General features: G+C 54.6%; 1 protein-coding gene across 8 annotated transcripts in view; it reads left to right on the forward strand.

The window, feature by feature from the left end:
• Positions 1-26,829, forward strand: part of DLGAP2 (DLG associated protein 2) — a 781,526-nt gene that overhangs the window by 653,950 nt on the left and 100,747 nt on the right. For all 8 annotated transcript variants that reach the window (XM_086703047.1, XM_086703052.1, XM_086703050.1 and 5 more), the window contains 2 exons: positions 9,872-10,941; positions 21,084-21,295. In XM_086703047.1, coding sequence (XP_086559173.1) covers positions 9,872-10,941; positions 21,084-21,295 — 1,282 coding nt within the window. The remainder of the gene's footprint in view (positions 1-9,871; positions 10,942-21,083; positions 21,296-26,829) is intronic.

Below are 26,829 nucleotides of genomic sequence, written 5' to 3' on the forward strand. Positions count from 1 at the left end.
CCTCCCAGCAAGCCCACCTGACTTTCCCAGTACCTGTCACCACCGAGGCGCATGGGGCCTGTTCCCTTGTCCCCACGGTCTTGTCCACCACACCATAGCACGTGCTTCCCAGCAGGTGCTTCGCGCCATGTGCCGACGGGCAGAACCTCACCAGCAGTGCGAGAACGAGGTGGGGTGTGCAAACCCTTCAGCGGCCTCTGCACACACTGACTGGGTGCTGTCCCCGAGCCTCTCATCTGCAGAGGGGGCGGTGGGGACCCCATGGCGATCCGGCAGGCCACGCCGTGCGGTGGCAAGAACAGCCTCTGACTGACTCTACGCGCTTGGGCGGCCTCGTGTCAGAAGCTGCAGAGCCCGGTCAGGCGGCGGCCACACGCTACGGCCACGCGCCTCCTCCCAGGGCCTCCCTCTGTGCTCGCTTGTGGAACTGAGAGATACCGCCACGCTGGAACTGTTTGTGGGTAACACACTCATGCTTTTGAAAATGGTGTGAAACCGCACAAACGTGGAGGGTTTCTTCCACCGGGAGCCCTGATGTTATAACACTAGGATCTTTTTAAAAGGACATCTAAAGAAGGAAAGCACAGGAAGTGAAGAGAAGTGCTTCAGCCGGATGCTTTCCACTGAACTCAGCCCGGGGCCTCACAGTCAGGACGCAGCAAGGCCTTTCCTGCAGAACCTTTCCTTCAAAGGGGCTCAGAGCGCTTGAAGATGAGTTCTCCTGAGCGACGGCAGGCTGGGAACGTGCGGGAGGACACGAGTGTGCCTGGCATCTGGAGAGATGCGCAAGCGGCCCCCACCCCTGGGAGGACACGAGTGCTCACAGCGTGTGGTCAAGTGTCGCTCGCTTCTACAGTCACCGGCTGGCCAGACACCAAGGAGGATGCATCACGGTGGCCAAAGGGACTCTACTAACTACGGGGAGCGACTTGGAGAGACGGGAGGCCAGCTGGGCGACATGATGCTGCACGTGACAAATCAGCAGTGAGGGGCACGGACCCGAGGGCCACGGAGGTATTTGCAGGTTGATGACCCACATCCTGAGATGAAGTCTCACCACGCCTGGGACCACGCCTGGGAATTTGCCCTCGAAATGCTTCCCAAGTGACTCTGGTGTGAAGCCTTGGTCTCCAGACCTTTGAATCTTGGGTGGATAAAGGCAGAGCCTCGCTATGTGAGGAATGTGAGTGTTCCAGGACAGGTGCTGGCTGCTGTCCCCGCAGGAGACTCAGTGAAGCCTACAGAGTCCCGGCCAGGCTGCCCCGATGCGCCTCCCCCCACGGTCCCCAGGCAGGGGGCCCCAATGTGCCCGCATGGTCCCCAGACAGGCTGCCCCGATGTGACCCCCACGGTCCCCAGACAGGCTGCCCTGATGTGCCCCCTACGGTCCCCAAGCAGGGGGCTCCCGATGCACCAAAAAGCTACCATTCACTGCACAACTTGAACCATTGTCATCAGATTTGTCTGATTTTGTAAGAAGGCAGAACAGTGAATAACCAAACCACGTAAAATATCCTGACGGAACAGAAATCTGATCATGACACGTGATCCAGGAAGGCAAAGACGGGGGACAAAGGAGGATGCGTGTGAACATGCTCAGGACCTTTGCACTGAGCCCCAAGTTTGCCTCTGAGCCTGACGGCTTCGACCACACGTGTTGTGCCCTAGACAGAAGCCATTAAGGAGCAAACCAACAAGCTTACTGCTTCCCTAAATTTTACTAAGCAGGTTTTTTTTGCTGGGTTCTAACACACATGGGGAAAATTTTGTAAATTAAAGTTTGAATGTGTTCAACTGCATGTTTTTGTTTATGTCTCCTTCCATTATAGGTGTTTATTCATGACGTGCTTTGTGGGGACGTACACACATTGTACACTTTGCCCACCCACGTGCGGTTTTCGGCGTACTTACAGACGTATGCAACCAACAGTGCCATCCACTGAGAGCATTTTTAGTGCCCATACCCTCAGCAGTGACTCCCCATCCTCCCTGCCCCAGCCCCTGACCAGCAACAAGCTGCTGTCTGTCCCTGAGGACCTGCCTGTCCTGGATGCTGCACAGAAGTGGAATCATGTTTCAGTCCTTAGTTTCTGTTGCCTCCTAACATTCCACTGAATGGATACAGCCCTTTGTGTATTCATCAGGTGATAGACAGTGGGGTTGTTTCCACTTTGGGGCTGTGTTGTGGACGGTGCTGCTGAGAACAGACGTCCACAAGCTTTGGGGACACAGGCTTACATCTCTGTTGGGCGTGTGCCTGCAAGTTGGATCCCTGGGTCATGTAAGGAACTGCCAGACTTTTCCACAGCAGCTGCACCATTTCACGTTCTCCCCTCTCCAGCGGTGTGTCAGGTTTTACCTCCCTGTGTGCTTCAAAACCCTTGTTCCCATCCATCTGTTACAGACATCCTGGTGTGTGTGAAGGGTATCTCACTGGTTTCAGCTCCGTTTCCCTGATGGTTAATGACGTTGAGCATCTTTTCACATACTTATTGGCCACTTAGGTATCTTCTTTATTTTTGAGAGAGAGACAAAGCACAAGCAGGGGGATGAACTGAGAGGGAAGGAGACACAGGATCTGAAGCAGCTCCAGACCCCGAGCTATCAGCACAGAGCCCAATGCAGGGCTCAACCCCACGAATCATGAAATCATGACCTGAGCCAAAGTTGGTTGCTTAACCAGATGAGCCCCCCATTTATGTATCTTCTTCAGGGAAATATCTGTTCAGCAACTTTGCCCATTTTTATTTGGATATTATTTGCCTTTTTTATAACTGAGATGTAAGTGTTCTCTATATACTCTACATATAATTTCCTTATCAGATGCATATTTGCAAGAATCTTCCCCATTCTGTGGGTTGTTTCTTCACTCTCCTGGTAGTTTGCTTTAAAGCAAGAAGTTTTTAATTTTAGGAAATCCATTTTGTCTTTTTCTTTGTTTCCTGGACTTTGGATGGCATGTCTGGAAACCTCTTCTAATTCACATGACCAAGGAGAGATGTGCATTTTCTCTTTAAAGAGTTGTATGCTTTTATTCCTTACTTTTAGTTCTCTGATCCATTCTGAGTTCATTTTTGCATATAGTATAAGGGGTGCAGCTTTGTTCTTTTGCACGTGGCCACTGGGTTATCCCAGAACCATTTATGAAAGAGGCTATTCTTTTAACAGTGTTAGAGCTCTTATCAGAACTGAACTGGCCACAGATGTGTGGTTTCATGTCTGGATGCTCAACGCTATTCCATGGGCCTATATGTATATCCCTGGGACAGTGCCACACTGTTTTTGTTACCATAGCTTTGTAGTAAGTTTTGGAACAGGACCTTTGAGCCCTCTGACTTCCTTCTTGCTTTGCAAATTGTTTTGGATGTTTGGGACCCACTGCGTCTCCACATGAATTTGAGGACTGTTTTTTTTCCACTTCTGCAAAAAAGCCAGCAGGAATTTTGATAGGCATCATGTTGAGTCTGTAGGTGACTTTGGGTAGTATTGAAAGTCATCTAATCCATGAACACAGGATGTCTTTCCATTTATCTAAGTCTTTTTTTTTTAATGTTTATTTGTGAGAGAGAGAGAGAGAGAGAGAGAGAGAGAGACAGAGCATGAGTGGGGGAGGGGCAGGGAGAGAGGGAGACACAGAATCGGAAGCAGGCTCCAGGTTCCGAGCTGTCAGCACAGAGTCCGGCGCGGGGCTCGAACTCACAGACCGCGAGATCATGACCTGAGCCGAAGTCAGACGCTCAACCGACTGAGCCACCCGGGTGCCCCACCATTTATCTAAATCTTTAATTTCTTTCAGAGATGTTTTCTAGTTTTCGAGATACAAATGTCTCACCTCCTTGGTTAAATGTAGTCCTGACCATTTGATTCTCGAAGACATTACTGTCAATGGAATTGCTCAACTAATTTCATTGTTGGTTTGTTCGTGGCTGAGATGTAGACACATAACTGACTTGCACGTTTTGATCATGTAACCTGCAACTTTGGTGAATTTGTTTATTAGCTCAAATAGCTTTCTTACAGATTCTCTGGGATTTTCTCTCTCTAGGAATATGTCATCTGCAAATAGAGATAGATACATCTCCTTTTCTTATTAGGATGTCTCTTATTTCTTTTTCTTATCTAATTGCCCTGGTTAGAACTTCCTGTTCAGGGTTGAATAGCAACACCAAGAGCAGAAGCCCTTGTCTTGTGCTGATCTTAGGGCAAAAGCTTTCAGTCTTACACCACTGAGTATGTTAACTGTGAGTTTTTCATAAATGCTTTTATCACGTTGAGTAAATTCCCTTATGTTCCTAGTTTTCTGAGTGTTCTTACCATGAGAGGTTGTTTGATTTTCCCAAATGCCTTTTCTGCATTTGAGTTGAGTTGGTCACATGTTTTTGCTTTGGTCCTATTACTCTCTTGTAATATGTTGATTTTTCTTTTTTTTTTTTTAATTTTTTTTAACGTTTATTTATTTTTGAGACAGAGAGAGACAGAGCATGAACGGGGGAGGGTCAGAGAGAGGGAGACACAGAATCCGAAACAGGCTCCAGGCTCTGAGCGGTCAGCACAGAGCCCGACGCGGGGCTCGAACTCACGGACTGTGAGATCATGACCTGAGCCGAAGTCGGACACCCAACCGACTGAGCCACCCAGGTGCCCCAATATGTTGATTTTTCTATGTTGAACCTCTTTTGCATTCCCGGGATAAATCCCACTTGGTCATGGTGTATGATACTTGGAATACACTGCTGGGTAGGTTTGCTAGTATTTTGTTGAGGATGCTTGCATCTGTGTTTATAAAAGATATTGGTCTGTAATTTTCTGTCCTCATGATGCGTTGATCTGGCTTCCATATCAGGTTATGCTGGCCTCATAGAACGAGCTAGAAAGTGTTCCCACCTCTTCAACTTTTTGGACGAGTTTGGGAAGAATTGGCATTAATTTTTCTTTAAATGTTTGGCAGAATTCACCAGTGAAGCCATCGGGTCCTGGGCTTTTTCTTTGTTGGGAGGTTTTGATTCCTGATTGAGTCTCCTTATTGTTATTGGTCTGATCGGATTTTCTGTTTCTTCTGGAAATAATTTGTGTATTTCCATGAATTCACCCATTTCATCTAGGTTGTCTATTTTTTAGTGTAAGTTGTCATAGTATCATAATCCTTTTTATTTACGTCATCAGAGGTAACTCCCCAGTTTCATTTCTGATTTTAGTCATTCGAGCGGTCTCTCTTCCATTCCAGCCAAAGGCTTGTCAATTTATCGGTCTCTTCAAAGAACCAACTTCTGGTTTCGTTGATTCCCTCCATCATTTCATTTATCTCTGCTCTAAGCTTTACTATCTCCTTCCTACCTCTAGCTTCACACTTAGTTTTCTTTTTCCGTCTGTATGAATTTTAGGGTCGGCTTTTGAATTTCTACAAAGAAGCCAACTGTGATTTTGATAGGGGTTGTGTGGAGTCTGCACATCAGTTCGGGAAGTGTCTCCACCTTCACCGTGCTAAGTCAGTCCACGAATAAGGGACACCTGTCCATTGGTCCAGAGCATCACAGACTCCTCCTGCCGTGTTTTGCGGTGGTCCACATACTCACCTTGTACTTGTTAAATTTTTGAGGAAACTCTTTGTTGATGGGGGTTCACGTAGGGTCCTCTTAACATATGGCGGGAGACATCTTTCCTATCTTCACGTGGTAGATACAGGAGTAGGTTCACATGGCTGTTTCTTATCACACCCCCCAGCTCATGCGTATGTTGTGAGGTCCCGACGGATGCAGATGGGACCGTGGGCCTGAAGACTTACGAGAGAAGGAGGCTGAGGCAGGTGCCTCAGCAGGAAGGATGGATGGGTGTGTAAAGGGTGAAGGCAGCAGAGAAGAAAAGGGAGCCAGGGCAACCCCAGGGACGGAGTAGGGGCACCTCACAGCTCTGCACGGGGGCAGAAGACACGATGGTAAGTGGAACTGGTGTGGGAAAAATACACGATAGCAGAATGTTTCGCTTTTCGGCAAGCGGCTCCACAGCCCGCTCACCAAGTGCGTATTGTTTGGTGTCATCTTGTGCGGGCTGCTCTTTACTCTTAGCTTCTACCTTTAGTGAGGATGTTCCTTTTAGGGTGCACGGCAAGTGCAGTGACGATGACGGGGAAACACGTCTGCCCGATGGGCACATAGAATAAAATCAGACGAAAGGCAGGCAGGCACTTCACCTGACTCGGTGAGCTTCAGGCCCCCGGGAGACACAGCTGGTGTCCTCAGTGTGGCGGGACCTCGGGGAGGGGTGCCTGCCTCCAGGGCTGGGGTGCAGGGGTGGTTCCACGCGTTCTCCAAGACTCGGGCCTGAGCCCATCGCCGCCATGTGTGCCCAGCCTGGCTGGCTCACGCCTGGGCTTGGCGTGCAACCAGCAGCCGGTTTAATGAGAAAGGGCCCATGGGGCCCTCACCCAGTGCCTTCCCCCACCTGGTGGCAGCTGGTGCTGGCAGCAGGCCACCTGGAGCTGTGCACACGCTGCGTGTACGTGCAGGTCTGTGTGCCTGTACGACCTCAGTGACCTTCCCCACCTGTCCTTCCAGCCTGGGCTTCATCAGCTGCGTGTGAAAAGCACTGGCTCCCTGCACATGGTGCCCACACCCAGAGATAGCGTGCGTATTTTTTAAAGTTTTTATCCCTACACTCAAAACATACTTTTTCAGATTAGAACACCAACAGTCTTGTGAAATCCCACAGTAAAATGTGCCTTTACCCCGTAGTTTGAATTTGGGGAGACAGCTAATGGATAAGGAGGATTAGACCGCCGTTTTCTCTGGCCTCAGAACGAAATACGGTGCGGTGAGTAGCGGGCAATGAGGGAGCTAAAGTGCCCCCACATTCCGTGTCTGTTACCTCACTTAACACGGAGAGACTGCCAGCCCCCGAGTGTCTATTCCGTGTTCCAGAGACTTAAGACAACAACAACCTGTAATATAGGTCTCTAATGCACGTTTTAGAATCGCCATTGTTTACAGAACATTGTTTTGTTGTTTGTCGTTGGGAGTGATATTATTTTTACCAGGCAGTGCGTCAGTTTCCATGCCTACGTCAAGGCACTGAGTCCCGAAGAGCAGAGATGAGAATGTGTTCCGATGTGTTACATAATCAAATTCAATTCATTACGGCTAAACTTTTATCTTTTGTACTGTTCTTTCATGTGGCTACATTCATAATGTAGCTTCTGGGCCGAACGTGAGGCAGAAATAGGATACGTGAGTGGAGCCATAATGGTTGTGCTTTTTAATATAGAGGAAGATTAGAATTGTATTAAATTACATGTTAATGGAAAAATAAAGCAAAAGATAATAGGATGACAACTTTATGCTGCTGTAAAGTCTAGATTACAGCACATAGTTTTGCTATTTATCAGCTGGATATTGAATTTCCTTTGAAAACTTGCTTTTAATTATATTAAAACATAATATAATCTACACTATCCTCTCCTAATATATTAAAGTGCTCTGGTTATAATTTGGCTGTTGAGAAAGGCAGGCGCCCAGGAGCTCTTCCAGGGCAGACACTCCCATGAGGCGGTGGCGCCCCTCACACCAGTGAGGTCGGGCTCTCTTTGGAGACAAGGGGTCCCTGCTCCGGAGGACGTGCAGGAGAGGCCCCTGTGCTGCCCTTCCTAGGAGACAGCCCCGCCCCTGCTCAGCGTCCGGTCCCGGCCGCTGTCCGTCGCTCCCAAGTAGGGTAAGTCGTGCCCCGACTCCTTCAGGATCTGCGAGATTGTGCCTCTGCCTTGTAGGATATGTCCGCGTCTAGCTGGCCTGGACAGGTGGCGGTCCAGAGCCTGCAGAGGGGACATTTTGAATCCATGTCTGGGACCAGGCACTTGGCAGCTGTTCGCAGGGGATGATGCTTCCTTACGTCAGTCACCAGAAGAGTTGGTCAGAAATGATGTAGGAGACGACTGGCATCTCTTAGGTTTCTTTCCTATTTCCCACAATTGCCCCGAATGTCTGTTTGGCGTCTGCTGTCGGGTGTCCCTGACCCCAGGCTGCAGGTGGCACCTCCCAGGTGAGGAGCTGCCAGGACAAGGACAGGGACGGGACGGAACGGGTGGGCGGGGCGGGCTGGCTGGTCTGGCCTGAGGCTGGAGCAGCCCAGGGAGGGGGCTGGGCCAGCGCGGGAGCAAGGGGACAGCAGACAGCTTCCTCCCTGAGGAAGCGGGGCGCAGGTGCCTCGCGGAAGCCCGAGTCTTGTCCTGCCTCCAGGACGACACACAGCGGGACCGCCTCCCCCGGGGTTGCCTGGACTGCGGGGCTCTTGCAGAGTGCATGCTGCCTGGAAAGGAGCCCACAGAACAATGGCCAGAAATAGGGGGTGTTGCATTTGGCTAAAGCAGCATGCCTCACCGACAACGAGGGGCGGGAGGGAGGGCCTGGCCAGCCCACCCGGTCAGCATTGGCCTCCGGCACGCGCTCCGGACTGGCACACGGCCATCCCCCGAGCAGGCCGTCCCCGGGGCCGCTTGGATACAGGCTGACGAGTGAGGACTCAGCAGTAAGCCGGGAGCCGCTGAGCAGGGAGGAGCAGGCTGGCATGTGCACGGGCAAGCGAGGGAGGGAATGAGGACAAGGGGAGGGGAGGCAGGCAGGAGGCCGCTGCTGTGGCCCTGGCTGGCGACGGGCACTCAGGGTCTGAGCCAGGGCAGGGAGGAGGTGGGAGCAAGTGCCAGCCCTGGAGGGCACGGCCGGGAGAGAGCCAGCAGGTCTGCCTCCGGGGCTTCCCAGCCCCTGACAGCCTTTCCGGGACAGCCAGCAGAAGGCGCCCGGCCACCCCGGGGTCGAGTGTCGTGACACGGCAGCCTGAGCGGTCCCTGCACCCTGACCGGCCCGTGGAGTCACACACCACGTGGTGGCAGAGCTGGGGCCTGAACCCGAACGGTTCAGTGTCCGGACTCGTGTCCACAGCACGTAGCCACCTGCCTGAAAACAAAGCCAGCCCCCTCTGAGGGACGACTCCTTAGGACTTATCTGTGCACGATATTGCATCTCACGTAAGCAAACCATGTTTTTCTGTCCTGGGTAGAATCTTACAGTGGAAAGGCAAGTATCTGAAATGAAAGTTAGGACATCCTGCGTTAGTCCTGCTTTGACACAGACAGATGGCCTCGAGAAAGCCACGTCTTCTCCCCCTGAGCCGCAAGGACGTGGCTTTAGACCCTTCAGGATTAATGCATGAGTGCGTGTCACGTGAGCTGACTGAGCAATATTGCTAATTAAATAGCAAATGTTACTTTTTAAACTTCTGAAACTGAACCACACGACTCAAATCTAATTGAAATGTAACTCATTTTGCCCCCAAATTGTTGATTTGTTTAATAGCACAAAGTCTTGCTGTGCAGAGACCCAATGAATCTTGCAGACAATACATACTTGTGGTTGTAGAACTATATTTAGGGATAACCAGAGTTTATGCTTCTTTTTTTTTTAATGTTCATTTATTTTTGAGAGAGAGAGAGAGAGAGAGAGAGAGAGAGAGAGAGAGAGAGAGAGTGCAAGCAGGGGAGGGGCAGAGAGAGAGGGAAACACAGAATCCGAAGCAGGTTCCAGGCTCCGAGCTGTCAGCACAGGGTCCGATACGGGGCTTGAACCCATGAACCGCGAGATCATGACCTGAGCCAAAGTTTGATGCTTAGCCGACTGAGCCACTGGGCGCCCTGAGAGTTCATGCTCCTTAATAGTCTCCTACTTTGGAGCAGTCAGCGTATAGGGAAAAATGATTCCCCTCTCCAGTGCGCAAAACTGACCCCTGAGGACCGGATAAAACAGTGCCCGCGTGGGGTGTGCAATAATTGACTCTTCCAGAACGTCAATGAGGGTGGCGGCTGAAACGGCTCTGTGTGTTCTCTCAACAGACCAGCAGTACTCATGGTCCCCGACGCAGCACTTCAATGAGGGAAGGTACTCGCCGGCTCCCAGGAACATGAAGGGGCTGCCGGGGGGCCGGGCCCCAGCCCCGCTGTGCTCCGCCCACACCTGCGGCCTCGCGGGCCCCGAGGACTGCGAGCGCGCGCACGACCACCTGCACCATGTGCAGGAGGCCAGGCAGCCCTACCTGCTCAGCCCGGTGGACGGCTGCCCCCTGGACCACCACCGCTGCTCCCCCGGCAGCTCCGTGCACTCGGAGTGCGTGATGATGCCCGTGGTGCTGGGCGACCACGTGTCCAGCAGCACCTTCCCCAGGATGCACTACAGCTCCCACTACGACACGAGAGACGACTGCGCCGTGCCGCACGCCGGCGCCAGGGCCAACCGCATCCCCGCCAACCTCCTGGACCAGTTCGAGAAGCAGGGACCTCTGCACAGGGACGGGTTCCACACGCTGCAGTACCAGAGGACGTCCGCGGCCGCGGGGCAGCGCGGCGAGAGCCCGGGCAGGATACGGCACCTCGTGCACTCCGTGCAGAAACTCTTCACCAAGTCGCACTCGCTCGAGGGCCCCTCCAAGGGCCACGTCAACGGGACCAAGGGCGACGGCCGGGCGGAGGACCACCACCACACCCACCACCCCAAGCACGGCAAGAGGAGTAAAAGCAAGGAGCGGAAGCCCGACGGCAAGCCCCGGTCGGGCGCCAGCAGCTGGTGGAGCTCCGACGACAACCTGGACAGCGACAGCACCTGCCGCACGTCCAGCGTGGTCAACAGGCACCACGTGGACCACGTCTCCCACTGCTACCCCGAGGTGCTCCCGGGCCCCTTCGGGGACCTGTCCCTGAAGACGTCCAAGAGCAACAGCGACGTCAAGTGCTCGGCCTGCGAGGGCCTGACCATGACGCCCGACACCAAGTACATGAAGCGGAGCTCCTGGTCCACGCTCACCGTGAGCCAGGCCAAGGAGGCCTACCGCAAGAGCTCGCTGAACCTGGACAAGCCTCTGCTCCCCCAGGACGCCAAGCCCGCCCTGAGGCCGTGCCACTACCTGCAGGTAAGGGGTCCGGGCCGCCTCCCGGCAGGGTCTCGCTGACAGGCAGTCGCGGGTGGTGGGCTGGCCTCTGAGGCCCTCCCAGTGCCACCCCCCCCCCCCCGTCAGTTCTCAGCCCCAAACGCGGTGGGCTGGCCTCTGGGGCCCTCTCAATGCCATCCCCCGCCAGTCCTCAGCCCCAAGCGCGGTGGGCTGGCCTCTGAGGCCCTCCCAATGACCCCCCTCACCCCCATCAGTCCTCGGCCCCAAGCGCGGTGGGCTGGCCTCTGGGGCCCTCTCAATGCCACCCCTGTCAGTCCTCAGCCCCAAGCGTGGTGGGCTGGCCTCTGAGGCCCTCCCAATGCCACCCCTGTCAGTCCTCAGCCCCAAGCGTGGTGGGCTGGCCTCTGAGGCCCTCCCAATGCCCCTGCCCCCGTCAGTCTTCGGCCCCAAATGCGGTGGGCTGGCCTCTGGGGCCCTCTCAATGCCATCCCCCGTCAGTCCTCAGCCCCAAGCGCGGTGGGCTGGCCTCTGAGGCCCTCCCAATGACCCCCCTCACCCCCATCAGTCCTCGGCCCCAAGCGCGGTGGGCTGGCCTCTGGGGCCCTCTCAATGCCATCCCCCGTCAGTCCTCAGCCCCATGCGCGGTGGGCTGGCCTCTGAGGCCCTCCCAATGACCCCCCTCACCCCCATCAGTCCTCGGCCCCAAGCGCGGTGGGCTGGCCTCTGGGGCCCTCTCAATGCCATCCCCCGTCAGTCCTCAGCCCCAAGCGCGGTGGGCCACTCCTTTGGTGCTTCCAGGGCTGGAGGATGTGGCCCCAACGACAAAGCACATCAGCCCCTGGTCTGTTCCCTCCCTGGAAGGTGGCCTGCAGCCAGCAGGGCCCCCCGACCTCTCCCGACTGGAGTGTGTCTGAGCCTTAAAGCACCACTGGGCATGCCTGGAACCCGTATCTGCTCCTCCGGGGCGGCCTCTGGGCCTTTGTCCGGGGCGGGCAAAGACACACACACAAGTGAACCGGGCGAAGGGCGAGAGCCGCTCACGGTGGGATGCTTCTGTGACGTCCCTGAGTGTCTGCCTCCTCCTGACACCATCCCTGAGCACGCTTACAATTAGGAGGCGCCTGCTTCCTCTACAGATGCCTCCCAATCCCTCTTACCGGCTGCCGGTGCCCTTAGCAGAGCTCAGAACGGGGAGAGTTGTCTTGGGTAGGGACGGGACGGTGTTCCCCTCCCAGTCCCTTGTGCGCCTGGAGAGACCCGACCCCTAGAATGAGGGACGCTGGTGGACACTAGCTGAGTCATCGGGCAGTGGACTCACGGGGCAGGTGGACGACTGTGGGTCTTTCCAGGATGCAGGTGGCTGCAAAGATGCCACCCTGGCACACTGCCTAAAAGCCAGCGGTTCTGTTTTGAAAGGAAATGCTAACAAGTCACTTTCACAGGCAGATCGACTCGAAGACACGAGTTGGTAGCGGGGTGAGATGTTGTTTGTAGAGCCGTGGGAGAGGCTTCAGCTTTGCTTGTGGTTAGCAAGCCCCAGTCCTGTATGACGTACGAGTCTTACCTGCCCGTCTAAAGGAACGTGACAAACAGACTCAGGGTTCGTGCCGGCCCCTGCTGGAAATGCAAAGTCTCCCGCTCTTCTGTCTGCGGCTTCCTGGACATTTCGCCGTGAAGCTGTGTCTCCGGTGTGTGGGCCCCCGGGTGTCTGCCTCCGAAAACTGCCCCTTTCCAGGACACGTCTCCTGCCACACGTCCTCTGTGGTGCCTCACACCCTGGGCTCTTCCTGCCCTTGACCAAACATCCTTTCTCTGTCCGCCAGCTGCTGGTTTTAATTTGTTTTCATTATGGAAAATACGAAGTAAAGGCAGGAGTGTAATAGAGTGACCCCTGTATGCTCACTACCTCCCTTCAGGAAGGTGGGTTCCCAGAGGGTCTTGTCCCGTCCACACCCCCTCGCCTGCCCGCGCAGATGGAAGGAAATGCCCGCATCCCAAGGACCCGTTCCTGCACTCACCTGTAAAGGACCCACACCAGAAGATACGGGCTCTGTCTTTAGAAGCATAACTGCAATACCGTCCTCAGACATCAGGAAATAACGATGGTGTGCTAGCTTCACACATGTGCTCAGTACTCAACTGTCCCCATTGCTCCCGATTTCTTTTTAACGGTTTGGATCTGGATCCAGATAAGGGGCTACGTGGAAACCGGTTCATCTGTCTCTTTAAAGCCCATTGTTTCCTTCTGCATTTTCTCTCTCTTTCCTTAAAGTGCATGTATGTGTGTGTGCGTGTGTGTGGATGTGTGTGCGCGTGTGTGTGTGCGTGTTGTTGAGGAACCAGCTCTGGAGGAGCGGCGTCCCTCGATCTGGTTCCGTCTGCGCCAGCTTCACGGTGTCGGTGCAGGTGCCCGTCTGTCCCCCCCTCGGGCTCCTGTGGTCCCTCTGCTCGTGTGCTCATGCAACCCAGTCCTCAGCCGTCCTCCCCCTTCCCTCCCAGAGCTTCCCCAGTGCAGCCGGTGCCTCAGGGGTGAAGGTGAGCGGGGGCTGCCCTGGCCAAGTTCTAGACCCCTGGGATACGCGGTCCTGACACGGATGTGTGGCGGGTGGTGAGGAGGACCAGGACCTCAAGAAGTTGTGTCTCGGTGCACAGACCCGCACCTGTGCTACAGCAGAGGTGAGCCCAGGGCGGGGACAGTGCCCTCTGGAGGACGCAGCTCAGCACTTCCTTCCTGTCCCGCCATCATCTGCTCCGTCACTGTGGGTCACTCTGGCGAATATGGCGGTGACCTCACAAGCGATGCCCCTGTCTCCCCAGGCTGTCTGTCCTGCTGTCCCGGGACGTCACGGACCCACGGCCAGCCCTCACACAGGTCTCCCCCTGCCGACTGCACTACCTTTCCTGTGGACATGTGAATCTGCGGACCCTTGTGAGCCCAGGTTTCGTTCCCAGCCACAGCTGGGGAAGAGGAGGAACGTGTCTGCAGACCCTACAGAATAAAACTTAGGAGACAAGAAGGGAGGAATAAGCACTTATAAGTTCGGCTCACATTCGTTCCCCCGAAAACTAGGCAGACGTGGAGCTAAGAGAGGGAGCTGCGTTTTCCTCCACCTTCGGTCCCTACGGACGCCGAGTTCATGCCAGAGGAAGGCTCTTTGCGTTTCCAAGTCGGTCGAAGCAGACAATAGACAGGATTGAAAGAAAATTAGGAGGCATTTTATGCTCTGAAACAGATGTTTTCGTCTTTTCTACCTCTGCAGACAAAGCACCTAAGGTCAAACTTCTAATGAATGTCACGCTGACTGGGGGCTGACAGCAGCCCTGAGCTCAGGGAGTTCTCCATGCGCGAAGGGGGAGGTGCCTGCGGGAGGGCAGTCACGGCAGGCGCACCTGCCTTCCCCGGCAGGAATGTGGGCCTGGCCTGCCCGTGGCTCCGTGGCTCCGTGGCCCCTGACCCGTGGCTGCAGCGTCCCCACTGCCCCTCCCCTCCCAGGCTCCCTCTCCCACCCCCGTCTCCCCTCTTGGGTGTCTTCACCCGGCCTGTGGGTCCCTCCTGGTGAATCGGTGGCCTCGGAGATCTGGTGGCCACGGTGTCTGGCGTCTACACAGGAAGCACTTCCATATTGACGTGCTGGGAAGCAACCAGAGAAAAGTAGCAGCAGAATGAAGTGCAGTCGTCTGCACACGGCTGGGGAGCACCTCAGACTCCCTTCCCCGGGCTCTGGGGGTCTGGCCTCCAAGCAAAAGTTCAGCGGGAGGATCAAGCATGCACACAAAAGTGCTTCTTAAAATGCTACGTTTCCCGTGGGGCGCCTGGGTGGCTCAGTCGGTTGAGCGTCTGACTTTGGCTCAGGTCGTGATCTCGCAGTTCATGGATACGGGCTCTGTGCTGACAGCTCGGAGCCTGGAGCCTGCTTCCGATTCTGTGTCTCCCTCTCTCTCTGCCCCTTCCCTGCTCGCACTCTGTCTCTCTCTGTCTCTCAAAAATAAATAAACGTTAAAAAAAAATTTTAATGCCACGTTTCCCAATTGCATTTGTTTCCGGGTCCTGTTACGTGGTCTAGAGAAACCACCCGTCTTTTTTCAAAGAGAGCCTGTTTATTGTTTCTTCATCAAGCATCTGAAAGGAATCTCAGTACCAGCCATCGGCTTCCACGCGATCGGGGGCGAAGGTCTGTTGTAACTCAGGGCCGGGGGCCGTGCAGGCTCCTTCAGGACTTGCCCGCCCCGGACCCCCTTCCCCAGCGGCTGCCGACCGTGTGTGCGTCTCCTTCCTGCCTGACTCCCACACCCCGTGCCGGTCTGCCCCTCGGTCTGTGCTCGTCGGCTTGGCTTCTGTGACCCGGGTGCCCAACAGGCTGCAGGCTTGGAGTCGGCAGACCGCCCTCCCCCTGCGGCCCTGATGCGGCACAGAGACCCCGCGCCTGGGCAAGAGGTGCACCTGTCCCGTGACGTCGCGGAGGACACTTGGAAACCATGAAAGGAAGCTGCCCGGCGTCCCCTGAGCCAGAGGAGGCTGATCCCAGCACTGGAGGGATCATGTTCCCATGTTCTCGCTGGACTCCTGCCTCCTCATGAAAGTGGCTATTCCCACAGGCTTCACGGAAGGCCCTTCGGTTCTAGTAGGAGCACAGCTGGTGTGGCCGGCGGGAGGAGCCCGCGCTCAGCTACTCTGCCCTCCGTGCGTGCACACCACGGTGCCGGAGGCAGGTTCCAGTCTGGGAACCTGGCCAGGGACCTGCTCAAGACCTTAGGTCATGGTCACTCCAAGGCAGCAGTCTCATTGCCAAGGCCAGAATGAAATACCAGGCCGGGAGGCGTGTCCGAAGCCACTTTGGACACAAACGCACAGTCTTGAAAGGGCCAGAGAGGTCATGCCTTTCGGTTGTGGATCTACCTGCGGCCCCCCCATCAATGGGCTCACTTAGAGTGGCTCCTGGGTGTTGTCCACACACGGGCAGCACGTGATCTGCCTGGGACCGTCCACAGGAGCTTCAGGGACTGTAGAGCCGCTGGGGTCACGTGACTGCCCCTACAACCGGTCCCCCCCAAGGCTGTCCCCAGTGACCCGTCACCACAGGAAACGGCTTGGCATTGCAGCCACACAGGAATTTCGGTTGTTCGGGCCACTTTTGCAACTGCTGAGCTGCTGTGTCCCTGGTGACGTGCGCCCTGTGCTCGTATCTGTTGCCCCCTCGTCCTGGTGGAAACGGCTGGTCCTTCTCCCAGCCCCTCCCCATCCCCTGCCTCTTACAGGGTTTCTGTGTGCTTCCTGGCCCACTCCCCCAAGAGGTCACATCTCCTCACGCATGTGGCAGTTTCTAGGCAGCCTGTCACTCCTGTCCCGTGCAGTGTCCCCATGACCAGGCTGGTGAGTCTGGGAACAACAGCATCCCCTGCGAAGGGTTCACCTGGAGGGCTTCTTCACGGGGCTGTGGGGGTGCTGCCTGCCGCATGACAGGAGACCCCACCCCGGGCAGGTCTGGGGAGACGGAACCTGGAGGCGGGACCTCTAGGAGGCAGAGTCCTGAGGACCACAGAGCCCAAGCCCGAAAGAGCCAAGCAGCACATCCCCCGGCCACCCTCGGGGCAGGAATAATGAGTAACAGGCCCACAGAACGGCCACCAGCACTGGGTCCCACGGCAGGACATCAGCCTTCGTACCTGGAATTGTCCCATCCCACAGCGACAGGCTTTCAGGACATGTCTGTTGAGATGAATTCTTCATGGGAGGAAGTTGGGGTTTCAAGTGTTTGCCAGCCCTGAGGCTGATTTTGTGTTGGTCAGAGTTTGCGGTTAGATTTGCCAGTAAAGCACGAGCCCCTTGAAGATCGTGGGTCGTTAGCCTACGCCGCGGCCTGAGCGAACATTCTGTTTCATCCAGGTTTACAGCTAGGAGTGACGTCACCCACATGACGCGTGGCCAATGTGGCGTTTCCAGCAGGAAGTCAAAGAGCAGTCGTGCCTGAGTGGGAGGGCCCGGGGGTCTCAGGCTCCTTGGGTTCAGAGGCGAGACTGTTCGTGCGGCGCCATCGGGCACCTCCGTGCGGTGAGGTCCCTCTCTGTTCTGCTTCCCTACCCGCGGGCATGGGCCTCCCCCGGCCCGGCCCGCATGTTTTCCGGGAGAGGGGGTCCGGATGCGTGGCCTGCAGGCGGCAGCAGGGAATTCACCGAGTGAGCGAGGGGGTGCTGAGCCCAGCCCTCGGGGCAGCATGAGTACAGGCGGGCCAGAGTCTGGCCAGTGGCCCAGGACTCCCGGCCGTGTCTGGCTTCTGTCCGTCGTCTGTCCTGGTCGTGGCAAAGGAAACGGAAACCGCGGTGGCCTGAAGAAAACGAACTCAGCAACTGAACGGTGGCGCACGGGGTAAATGGCCATACAGGAGTGAGCCAACGAAAAGGCAGTCCCCAGCCACGCTAAGGAGACCTGGGTCCCGGGGCCGATCCGGGCTGCCTCGCCCCTGCCTCGCCTGGCTGGATGCACGTGGCCCAGCGCAGGCAGCACCCTGGCCTCCAGATTTTCTCCGCGGCTGACGGTGGGCCGATGCCGGGCTGGACAGCTGTCTCTCTTGTGGGGGTGGCCCGTGCACCTGGACGTTGAGCAGCATCCCTGGCCTCTGCCCACTGGCCGCCAGCAGTGCCGCCATTTTGGAGACAGAAACCTGTCTCCAGATGTTGCCGAATGTCCCAGAGGGACCTCCAGCTGAGAAGCATCCGTGTGACCAGATGGCACGAGGCAGAGGGACCTGGGATGCTCAGCTGCCCGCTCTCTCCCCTGGGCTGGTGACCAAGCAGGGGGTCCGCATGCACCACTCCCTGCGCCCTGTGTCCCCGCCCCCGCCCCCATCGTGATGACCTCCCCACCTTCTCTGCACACTCCCTGCACTGATGACGCATCCGTGTAACTGTTCAAACAGCTTTCCTGTCCGTAACGATGGCTCATGAACTCAGCAAAACAAGTGTCCCGTTTATCACAAGTTTCATAATGTCCCCTTGACTGTTGTAAACTGAACTTACACACTGTGGTCTACACACACTACTTGAGACACGCACGTCTTTAAGTGCCCAAACGCTAACGTGACAGAAATAAAGGGAGGATCACTTTCAACAGAAAGTGTGAGTTCTAATGGCAAGCGCTGTTCAGACTGGAGTGCTGGGAAGCGTGTTCCTTCCTGGCTGCGGATTCACCGGAATTGAGGGCTACCGGTTAGACCGGTGGGGGCACTTACAAAGACACCGGATTCGCCCACCTGGTGGGGTTTTTGGAAATGATAAAAAATTCTTGGTGAAACATCAAACCAAAGCTCACCCTTCCCTTGGTTTACCTGGTTACTTGCAGTCCTGAAGAATTCATTGTTCATTAAAATTGCAAACACACACACACACACACACACACACACACACACACATGCACAAAACCCCTTGATTTATATACCACACAGGGTTAGATTCAAGGCTTAAGTAACTAGATGGGAAGAGACATTCAGAGTCATACAGGACGTGAGCCCGGTCTTCACTGGGTGAGATTGCTTCGTGCTTCCCCAAAACTAGCATCTCTGGCCCTGGGATGCTGTGATGCTCTCCAAGTGTGTGACTGTCACAACTGTCCCATGTTTCCATGATGGCCCCTGGAGCCCACCCCCACATAGAGCTGTAGTCCTGTTCAGTGGAAATCCGGGGTTCGGAAGCCCAGCTGTCTTCTCTCAACGATATCCCCATTGGCTAAAGTACTTGGTACACATTTAAAACAAAAAACTTGTTGACTGAGTGAAGAAGACATTCCCTGCAGGACAAACAGCATTCGACGCTATTTTTCTTCCTTGATTTCAACACCTGAAAGGGAACATTGTTCAGAGCCCTGGGCCCTTTCACCCGTGTCTTACTGCTTGGAAGGAAGGGAGGATGTATTTTAATACGCGGAGCTGAAGTATCCTTGCAGCGAAAACAGGAGGCCCCTAAGGTCAGCCACAGGAAAACACCTACTCAGAAATGATCAACCTTGCTCCTCGTCATATGCGGGTGGATGATGGTCACTAGACGCAGCAAGTGACCTTCGGATTTGCAGAGGCTGGTGGCTGTTGTCAGGAGACAGCCATCTGTGCATTCACTCGCTGGAAGCCACAGAGGTGTGTGATGTTTGTGGCTGGACATTTGGCCACTCGTGTGCACCTGCTGCAGGTGTTTGATGCTGTAACACACCAGAAAGATTTTTGTATATGTTTTTTGAGAGAGAGAGAGAGAAGGAGAACGTAAGCGGGGGAGAGGCAGAGAGAGGGAGACACAGAATCTGAAGTAGGCTCTAGGCTCCGAGCTGTCAGCAGTGACCCCGACGTGGGGCTTGAACTCACAAACCGCAAGATCACGACCTGAGCTGAAGTTGGACGCTTAACGACTGAGCCACCCAGGGGCCGTGAGGACCGATTTTTTTCTTGAATTAAAAATAAGTTTATTTTCTGTTGTAACTGCAGTATATGTTCCAAGTGGTCAATCTGGAAAATACCAGAATGAAGAGAACTGAGGAGCCCATAATCACTCTCCCAGGGATGACCCCCACTCCACATTCTGCCAGCTGTGTCTCCATGCATAATGCAGGAGTATCTATTTTTGAAGTATAAAAAAATTGAGTGCAGACTGTATTTTAAAACCTGCTTTCTTTCTCCCCCGTGAACCTCTTTCCATGGCTGAATACATGTTCCTCTGCAGTTATCTTGGGGGCTGAAGTAGGCGTTGTGTGATTGTGGTACGTACCGAAGCTGCTTCCTATGGGATGCTTCCGTGTTTCCTCCTTTCCCATAGTGGCTAATTCACCATCCCCTGGCACCGAATCTGACAGTCTGCGGACACCTCCACAGAAGCCACTTGCCGGGCCAGAGAGCATGAACAGGCCGAGATCTTCGGCTGTCTTGGTCTGTGGACATGGTCTCATGCCCGTCTGCACCGTGTGGGGACCTGCACACAGGAGCTTAGTGACGCTCCCTGGAAAGGCTGTTGAGGCCACCCGGCCAACTGCTGTTCTGCAGCCACAGGGACTGGCCCATGTGAGTCCCCCAGCCACAGAGCGCCGTGCGGTCAGAGCTGAGTGAGGACCTGACGACCTGGAAGTTTCTGCTGGAGCCGCCCCTCATCACAGCGTCTGGGTCTGCTCCGCTGCGTGCTCCTGCCGCGGTTCCACAAGCTTCCCGTGTACCTGAGCCGGTCCGGGAACGTGCTGTTTTAGAAAAACAAATGTGCAGACGGGACCCATGTATGCCATCGCCCCCGGGGCTGTCCAGATGCCCGCGCCTGCAGAGTTTACAGGGACCGTGGGGGAGCTGTGGTCCTGGCCGCTGTCCTGTCCTGGGCTATCTGTGCCAGACGTCACGTGCCGAAGCGATGCCACGGTCAGGCGTTTGAAGGAACTGAATAAGGGGCTTTCCCCCGAATGCGCTGCTTTTCCAAGCTGGTGCGCGGGAGCCGGCAGGGTGCTTGACCAAGCGGGGTGAACGGTGAGGAGCGCCCGACCCTGGCGGCACGGAGCAGATGCGCCCGTGGTGCTGGGACTTCCCTGCTTACGGAGGGAGGTGCTCGGGTCCCAGGTGTGGCAGGTGGGTCCCCAGGTGCCCGCCTGCTCTCCCATCTCAGGGCCGGGCCCAGAGCCTGGAGCTGGCGGTGCATGTGGGGCCTGTCGGGTCTGTGAGCGAGCGCGAGGATCCCACACGCCGACGCCCCTCGGCCTCCAGCCTCACCGGCTCCTGTATCCGCACCCGGGGCGAACCCCAGGAACGTCGCCCTGTCCCGCCCTCTGGTCTTCCTTGTCCTCCATATCCCGGATACCTCTGTGCCCCCCAGCCTGCTCAACACGATTTCGATTTCCTTTTGTGCCAAAAGGAAGTAAATCTGAAATGTGAGCAGTGTTGTTTTCTGGGTGCTGAGATTCCAAGTGGTTTCCTCTCCTCCGCCGTTCCTCATGTGCCCTCACTTTTTCCGCGTCTGTGTATCAGCCTTTTAATGGGGAAAGGCAACAATTGTCCATTAATGTCCTTAGGGCTCAGCTCCAGGAAGCACGTGTCTTCACGCGCCCCGCTCTCAGTGACAAGCGGCCATACGAGGCGTGTCTTCCAGAATTCACAGAGCATCTGTCCCCCGCGAGGAGCCCCTGACGCGTGCGTGTGTCTGTTCTCCCCTAGGTGCCTCAGGACGAGTGGGGGGGGTGCCCCACGGGCGGCAAGGACGAGGAGATCCCCTGCCGGAGAATGAGGAGTGGGAGCTACATCAAAGCCATGGGCGACGAGGAGAGTGCGGAGTCCGACTCCAGCCCCAAGACGTCGCCCACGGCGGCCATGCGGCCAGAGCCCCTGCTCAAGCCCATCGGACCGAGGCCGCTGGCAGATCTCCAAACGTAAGCCCTCCTCCCCCGCTTCCCTGTCCGGCCGTAGGCCCGTCGTGGCCACCTTCACATTTCTGAGTTGCGAATATTAGATGGATGGCCACCAGTCTCAAGACCTTCAAAAAATGTTTTGTTTAGTTCTTTTAAAAGCCATACGTTTGGTCATTTGCTTGGGTGATTTCTATGTCAGTTAATCCTAAAGCCACTGTCATAGCCAGTGTGATCCATCCTGTGTTCTCAGGTGATGGCAGGTTGGTTTTCCAGGAGCGTATTTGTGTGCACACGTGTGTGTCTGTGTGTGAAAATCACGATAGGGGCTGTGCTGTCGGCTGAAACTTTGTAAGTGCGTTTGTAGGCAACCTTTCTGTTTGCGGGGGAGGGGACAGAACCTGTATGACTTTCACAAGTACAATAGCGTATGCTTTATGGTACTGTCCAAACATAGATGGCTGATAAATTTAACGGATCTTCAAAATATAAGCAGGGGAAACTATGTGGGAAAGAGGTATTCATATGAACTGTGCAAAACATGGCCCTTACCACTCGCCTTGCTCTGTCTGTCCAGTCCCAGCAGCTAAGTTTGGATGCACATTTGACCCTCGGGCAACACGGGCTTCTGGATTCGCTGACCCCTTGGCAGTCGAAAGTCTGCGTACGACTTTTGACTCCCCCAAAAGCTTAACTACTAATAGCCTACTGTTGGCTGGAAGCCTTACCAATAACATAAGTAGTCAATTAACACATAGTTTATATGATGTATGTACAATATACCGTGTTCCTATAATAAAATAAGCTAGAGGAAAATGTTATTAAGAAAATCCTAAGCGGGGCACCTGGGTGGCTCAGTAGGTTGAGCGTCCGACTTCAGCTCAGGTCATGATCTCACAGTTGGTGGGTTCGAGCCCCACGTCGGGCTCTGTGCTGACAGCTCGGAGCCTGGAGCCTGCTTCGGATTCTGTGTCTCCCTCTCTCTCTGCCTCACCCCCGCATGCATTCTGTCTCTTTCTCAACAATAAGTAAATGTTAAAAAAATTAACGAATTTAAAAAAAGAAAACCCTAAGCAAGAGAAAATACATTTGCTGTGCTGCACTGTATCTATTGGAAAAAATCCACGCAGAAGGGGACCCACGCAGTTCAGACCCGTGCTACTCAAGGCTCAGCTGTCTGGCTCCTCCCCCTGCAAGCTGTTAGTTTCCCACGTGAAGGTTCGGCACCCGGGGACCCGCTTCTTCATGTCTTGCTGGTGTTGCAGAGTCGCTCACCATAACCCGTGAGCGTGGGGACGAAGCCCCAGACTGAGGTGTGATCTCTGTGTCGTCCCTGCCCGTGCCTGGGGCACGCGGTGACCAGCAAAACAGCATTGTGACTCCCCCCAGCCCCTGCAGCTCGTCACTAACGTTAGCGTGCAGGGTGCACAAATTGTAAGCTGCAGCCACATCTCACACTTCACCAGCGCAAACCACGTCTTTGCGACCTGGTTCAGTTTAAGTCAGTGACCGTGTTGGGAATGCCGGACGGGAAGTGGGGTGGAGGCAGACACCGCGGCCTGTCTCACTCCACTCCGCTCTGCCTCACACAGAGAAGACTGTTGGGTTTGTCGGGGACAAGCTTGGGGTGAGCACTGATGTGCTGGAGGGACCCCGGGGAAGGGAGGCGTGCATAAGCAAAGACACAGTCGGGCAGCGCCATTACTGGAAAGCTGTCCTCAGGACTTAAGATGCCGTGGAGCCAGGCGCAAACCTGGCCGGCCTCCACAGCAGGGCAGGGAGCCGACCAGCTGTTTCCCTGGGCTGCTTCGGGTCACGTTTGACGATCGTGAAGCATCAGGACTCACACAGGCAACTGCTGTGCTGAGCAGGTCTGGGGGCTCAAGCTGGGGACAGTCACGCACGGTCTGGGGGCTCTGAACCACTGGGCACGTGGCCACTGGCGTGGGCTGGCATTTGGAAAGTTTGTGATTCATACCACGATTGCATACATTTAAAGCAAACCACAGGAAAGAAAAAGAAAGGCAGGCTGTGTTTTAATGGTGGGCGGGGATCAGGTCGTGTTCAGAATTACGAACTTTATTTTCGTGTTAATGACTTTCCTCCCCTTTGCCCTGCCGGCCCCCGGGGACTAGCCCTCCCCCGACATTCTGCGTGTCTACCGTGGATTTGTCCTCGGAACCTGAGACCACCTTATTCTCCAGTGGGTGGAGACCGCCCGGGGTCTGGTACTGGGTGCCCACCAGACAGCGTTAGGAGTTTACATTTGTAAAACCCGCACCATGACCCAAAACAGTCAAAATTCCCTCCAAAACCCAAGAGCCATGAAGGGGCTGAGGCCGCCTGACGTCACAATCCAGGTGTGGACCGTCCACAGGTGGAAGTCAGGCTGGGCGTTCGCGCACGGCTGGTTTCTGAGTGCCTGAGCCACATCCGCCCCGGTAGAAGTTGGGGGAGTGAGTCATCAGTGGTGCCTAGCCGCTGACCCTCTTCCAGACATAGCCCGACCTCCGCCCTCGGCCCCCACGGCGCCAGCCACACTGCCACAGAGATAACCTGGCTGTTGGGCTGCACTTCCCCACACTCCGTCCCCCCATCCAGGCTTCCAGTAAGCGCTGGGGCACCGAGCTGAGTTCCATGCGTGCGGATGATTCTCTCCCCTCATCTGGCACGGCCCTGGAGCAAACAAGACAAGGAGGGCGGTGTGGCGAGGTGACCCCAGGGTGCCGTGCCCGATAGGAGCCCTCTGTGGATTTGCCACGTCCGTGGAGGCCCCATGAGTCTGTCTTCTGTAGAAGTTCTGTTACTGGGACGCACATCCATTAAGTGATTGCTGTTACTGCCTAGCAGCATCTTCGCCCATGTTGCATTTGTTTAGAATTTTATAGATTTTAGCGTGATTTCATTTCTTGCCATTTTAAGCGGCGTCACAAAAGCTCAACTATTTACTCAGAACCCCCGACTCAGACAAGTGAGGTGACGAATGTCACAGAAGTGCCCCCCACAGATTTAAAATGAAAGTAGTGGCTTTAACCCCACACCCAGAGAGTGTTTGCCTGTGGATGGCAGGGTCACGCGCCCAGAGACCAGCGGGTGTCACGGGAAAGTGGACAAAGGAACATGTGGAATCCTAAGAGCAGCCGTGGCCGGGGACCCCCAGATTAGCGGACCCGCGTCCTGGAGAACATTAACCTGTCCCTCACCTCACCCCTGTGCCCACTGCCTGTGGTTCCTGGGGACCTGCCCTGAGCACTGGGGATGACCCCGGTCCCGCGAGGATCGTTTGCGTCCACTTAATCTGATATGCGGTCCCTTACCACAAATAGAGCGTCCCTATTCTGGTCTATTCTATACCCAGACTGTGAAGCAACATTGATAGTTCTTACGTTGTATTTAAGTTGTTTCTTTTTTCTTTTCTGGTTAGTTGAATTGAGAAGTCAAAGCTCTTATAATTTTGAACATCTCTGAGTCCTCTCTCAGGAGAGTAGCATTTTAAATTTATGGAGAAAGGACTTATTTCAAGAACTACTTTATATATAAAGATAAGCACAGGTGGATATGAGGTATAAGCATAAGAATCTTATCAGTGTATGTGGGTGTGTATCATGTGTGTGCACACTTACGTATGCGTGTATGTGTGTGTGAATGTTTTATGACTTTCAGATGGAGAAGACATATCCAAACATTATTCCACAGTGAGAAACCACAAGAAAATGACAGATTTGAATTCATAGTATTAACAACTGACTCATAGTCAAAGTGAACAAACCTACCAACAAATTAAAAGTATCATCATGAAGGTAAAACAATAATTAAAATTATTAATTTTAATTAATAATGTTTTATTATTAACGGGGGAAATGTTTTGCCATTAAGTGTCCCACTTGTGTTCTTAATACATAGAGACGCCTTACAAATTAATGAGAAAAAATAAACACCATGATATAAATATGGGTAAAGCCAGGAAAAGATTATTCACATACCTTAGAAATCACTAAAACTTTCCAGAGCGTATTTTAGCATACCATTTGAAACTAGAAATCTAAAGACACATTCTAAAGAAATTCCTGAAAAGCGCACAAAGCTGTACAAAAATACAGTGATGTTCACTGTTTCATCGTAGGTCGTTGTAAGAAACTATAAATCACCTAAACACCCATCAGTAGGGATTGGGTCCCACTTTGGAGAACTTGTCCCCTGACTCACCCGCTCCTGCAGGGAGTGATGTGTGCAAAACTATTCCTTATAACGCTGTTAGGGCATAAAAGTTTAACCCACAGTCCACTGCTGTCGGACTGACTAATAGATATACCAACACTAGAATACCGTTTATAGAATATACTAGAACATTATGCGGCCGTAAACATGAGTCAGACTTGCACGTACTGATGTGGCAAGATACAGGTTGTATAAATTTTAGAAAGCAAAGCATAGCACGTTATAAAACACGCACTTCCTGTATAATAAAGATGGAGAAATAAGAATGAAATTCCTGTAGGGTTATATTACATAAGGAAACAGTGAAAGAATACATAAGAAAGTAATGAAAACAGTTTATGTCTAAGGACGGAGGGAAGGAAGTAGACGCCATGGGGGCAGGAGAACAGCCTGGTGTCCATCTTCCCTGCTTGGCGTTAACGCCATCACTCATGCAAGTGTGCGCTCTACTCAACAGTGTATGAGATGCATCTTAAATAAAAGGAGAAGGTGAACTGAACTGTCATCCGTGTGGCAGGATACTAGGTAGCCAGCCAGTCAGTATAGCGAGGTGTCTCTACAAATTCGCATAGAAGGATGTCCATTTAATCCTTCATTGGGAAAAGCAGCGTGGGGAGGTGGCGGGTGAACGGAGTCCCAGTCCTGCCTCGGATGTAGGCACGAGGGAAAGTCCATCCGTGCCACCCTGACATCTAGAGGAAAGCCGGGACCCCTGCAAGACCACCGTCCACAGAGCTGGGGAGGTTCAGACCCTCCGGCAGGGACTGGGTTGGCAAGCTGTGTCTCGTGAGGCAGGGTCGGCCTGAGTGTCAGCAGCTGCTCACAGCTGCTAGTGTGGATCCATGGGAACCCCCGGCCCACGGGGAGTGCACAGCCCCCCGCTCTTCTCAACAGCCCTCCGCCGTTGGGAACAGGGCTGGAAATGGGAGAGCCCCTCACCCCACCCGCTGGAGCAGCTGTGCGGTTCCCCACCTTCGGGGAACATGTAGAACCCTGGGGCCCCTGGCTGGACCGCAGCTTCCTGTGGCACAGGGCCGTAAGCTGCCAGAGGGGGTGTGGGCAAACACGCAGGGGAAAGGTAGCGGAAAAACCCTCCACCCACAGTCCTGGCTCACATCCTCATCCGAGAGCAGAATAGCTGTCCTTCCACCAGGAGGGCCAGGAAAGGCTCCCCAGACAAGACCGGGGCAGGGTGCAGCTGCTGCAGGGGTGGCGGGGGCCCTGGAAAGCACTCCCCCTCCCTGCGTTAGACACGCAGGGCTTCTAGTGGCCGCCTGTTCCACACAGTGAACGTCCCCCTGCCATCATCACAGGATAGCAAACAGTGGGAGGGAGGACAG

Source organism: Puma concolor, chromosome B1 (genome assembly GCF_028749965.1).
Source record: "Puma concolor isolate L17-30 chromosome B1, mPumCon1.1.hap2, whole genome shotgun sequence".
NCBI lineage: Eukaryota > Metazoa > Chordata > Mammalia > Carnivora > Felidae > Puma > Puma concolor.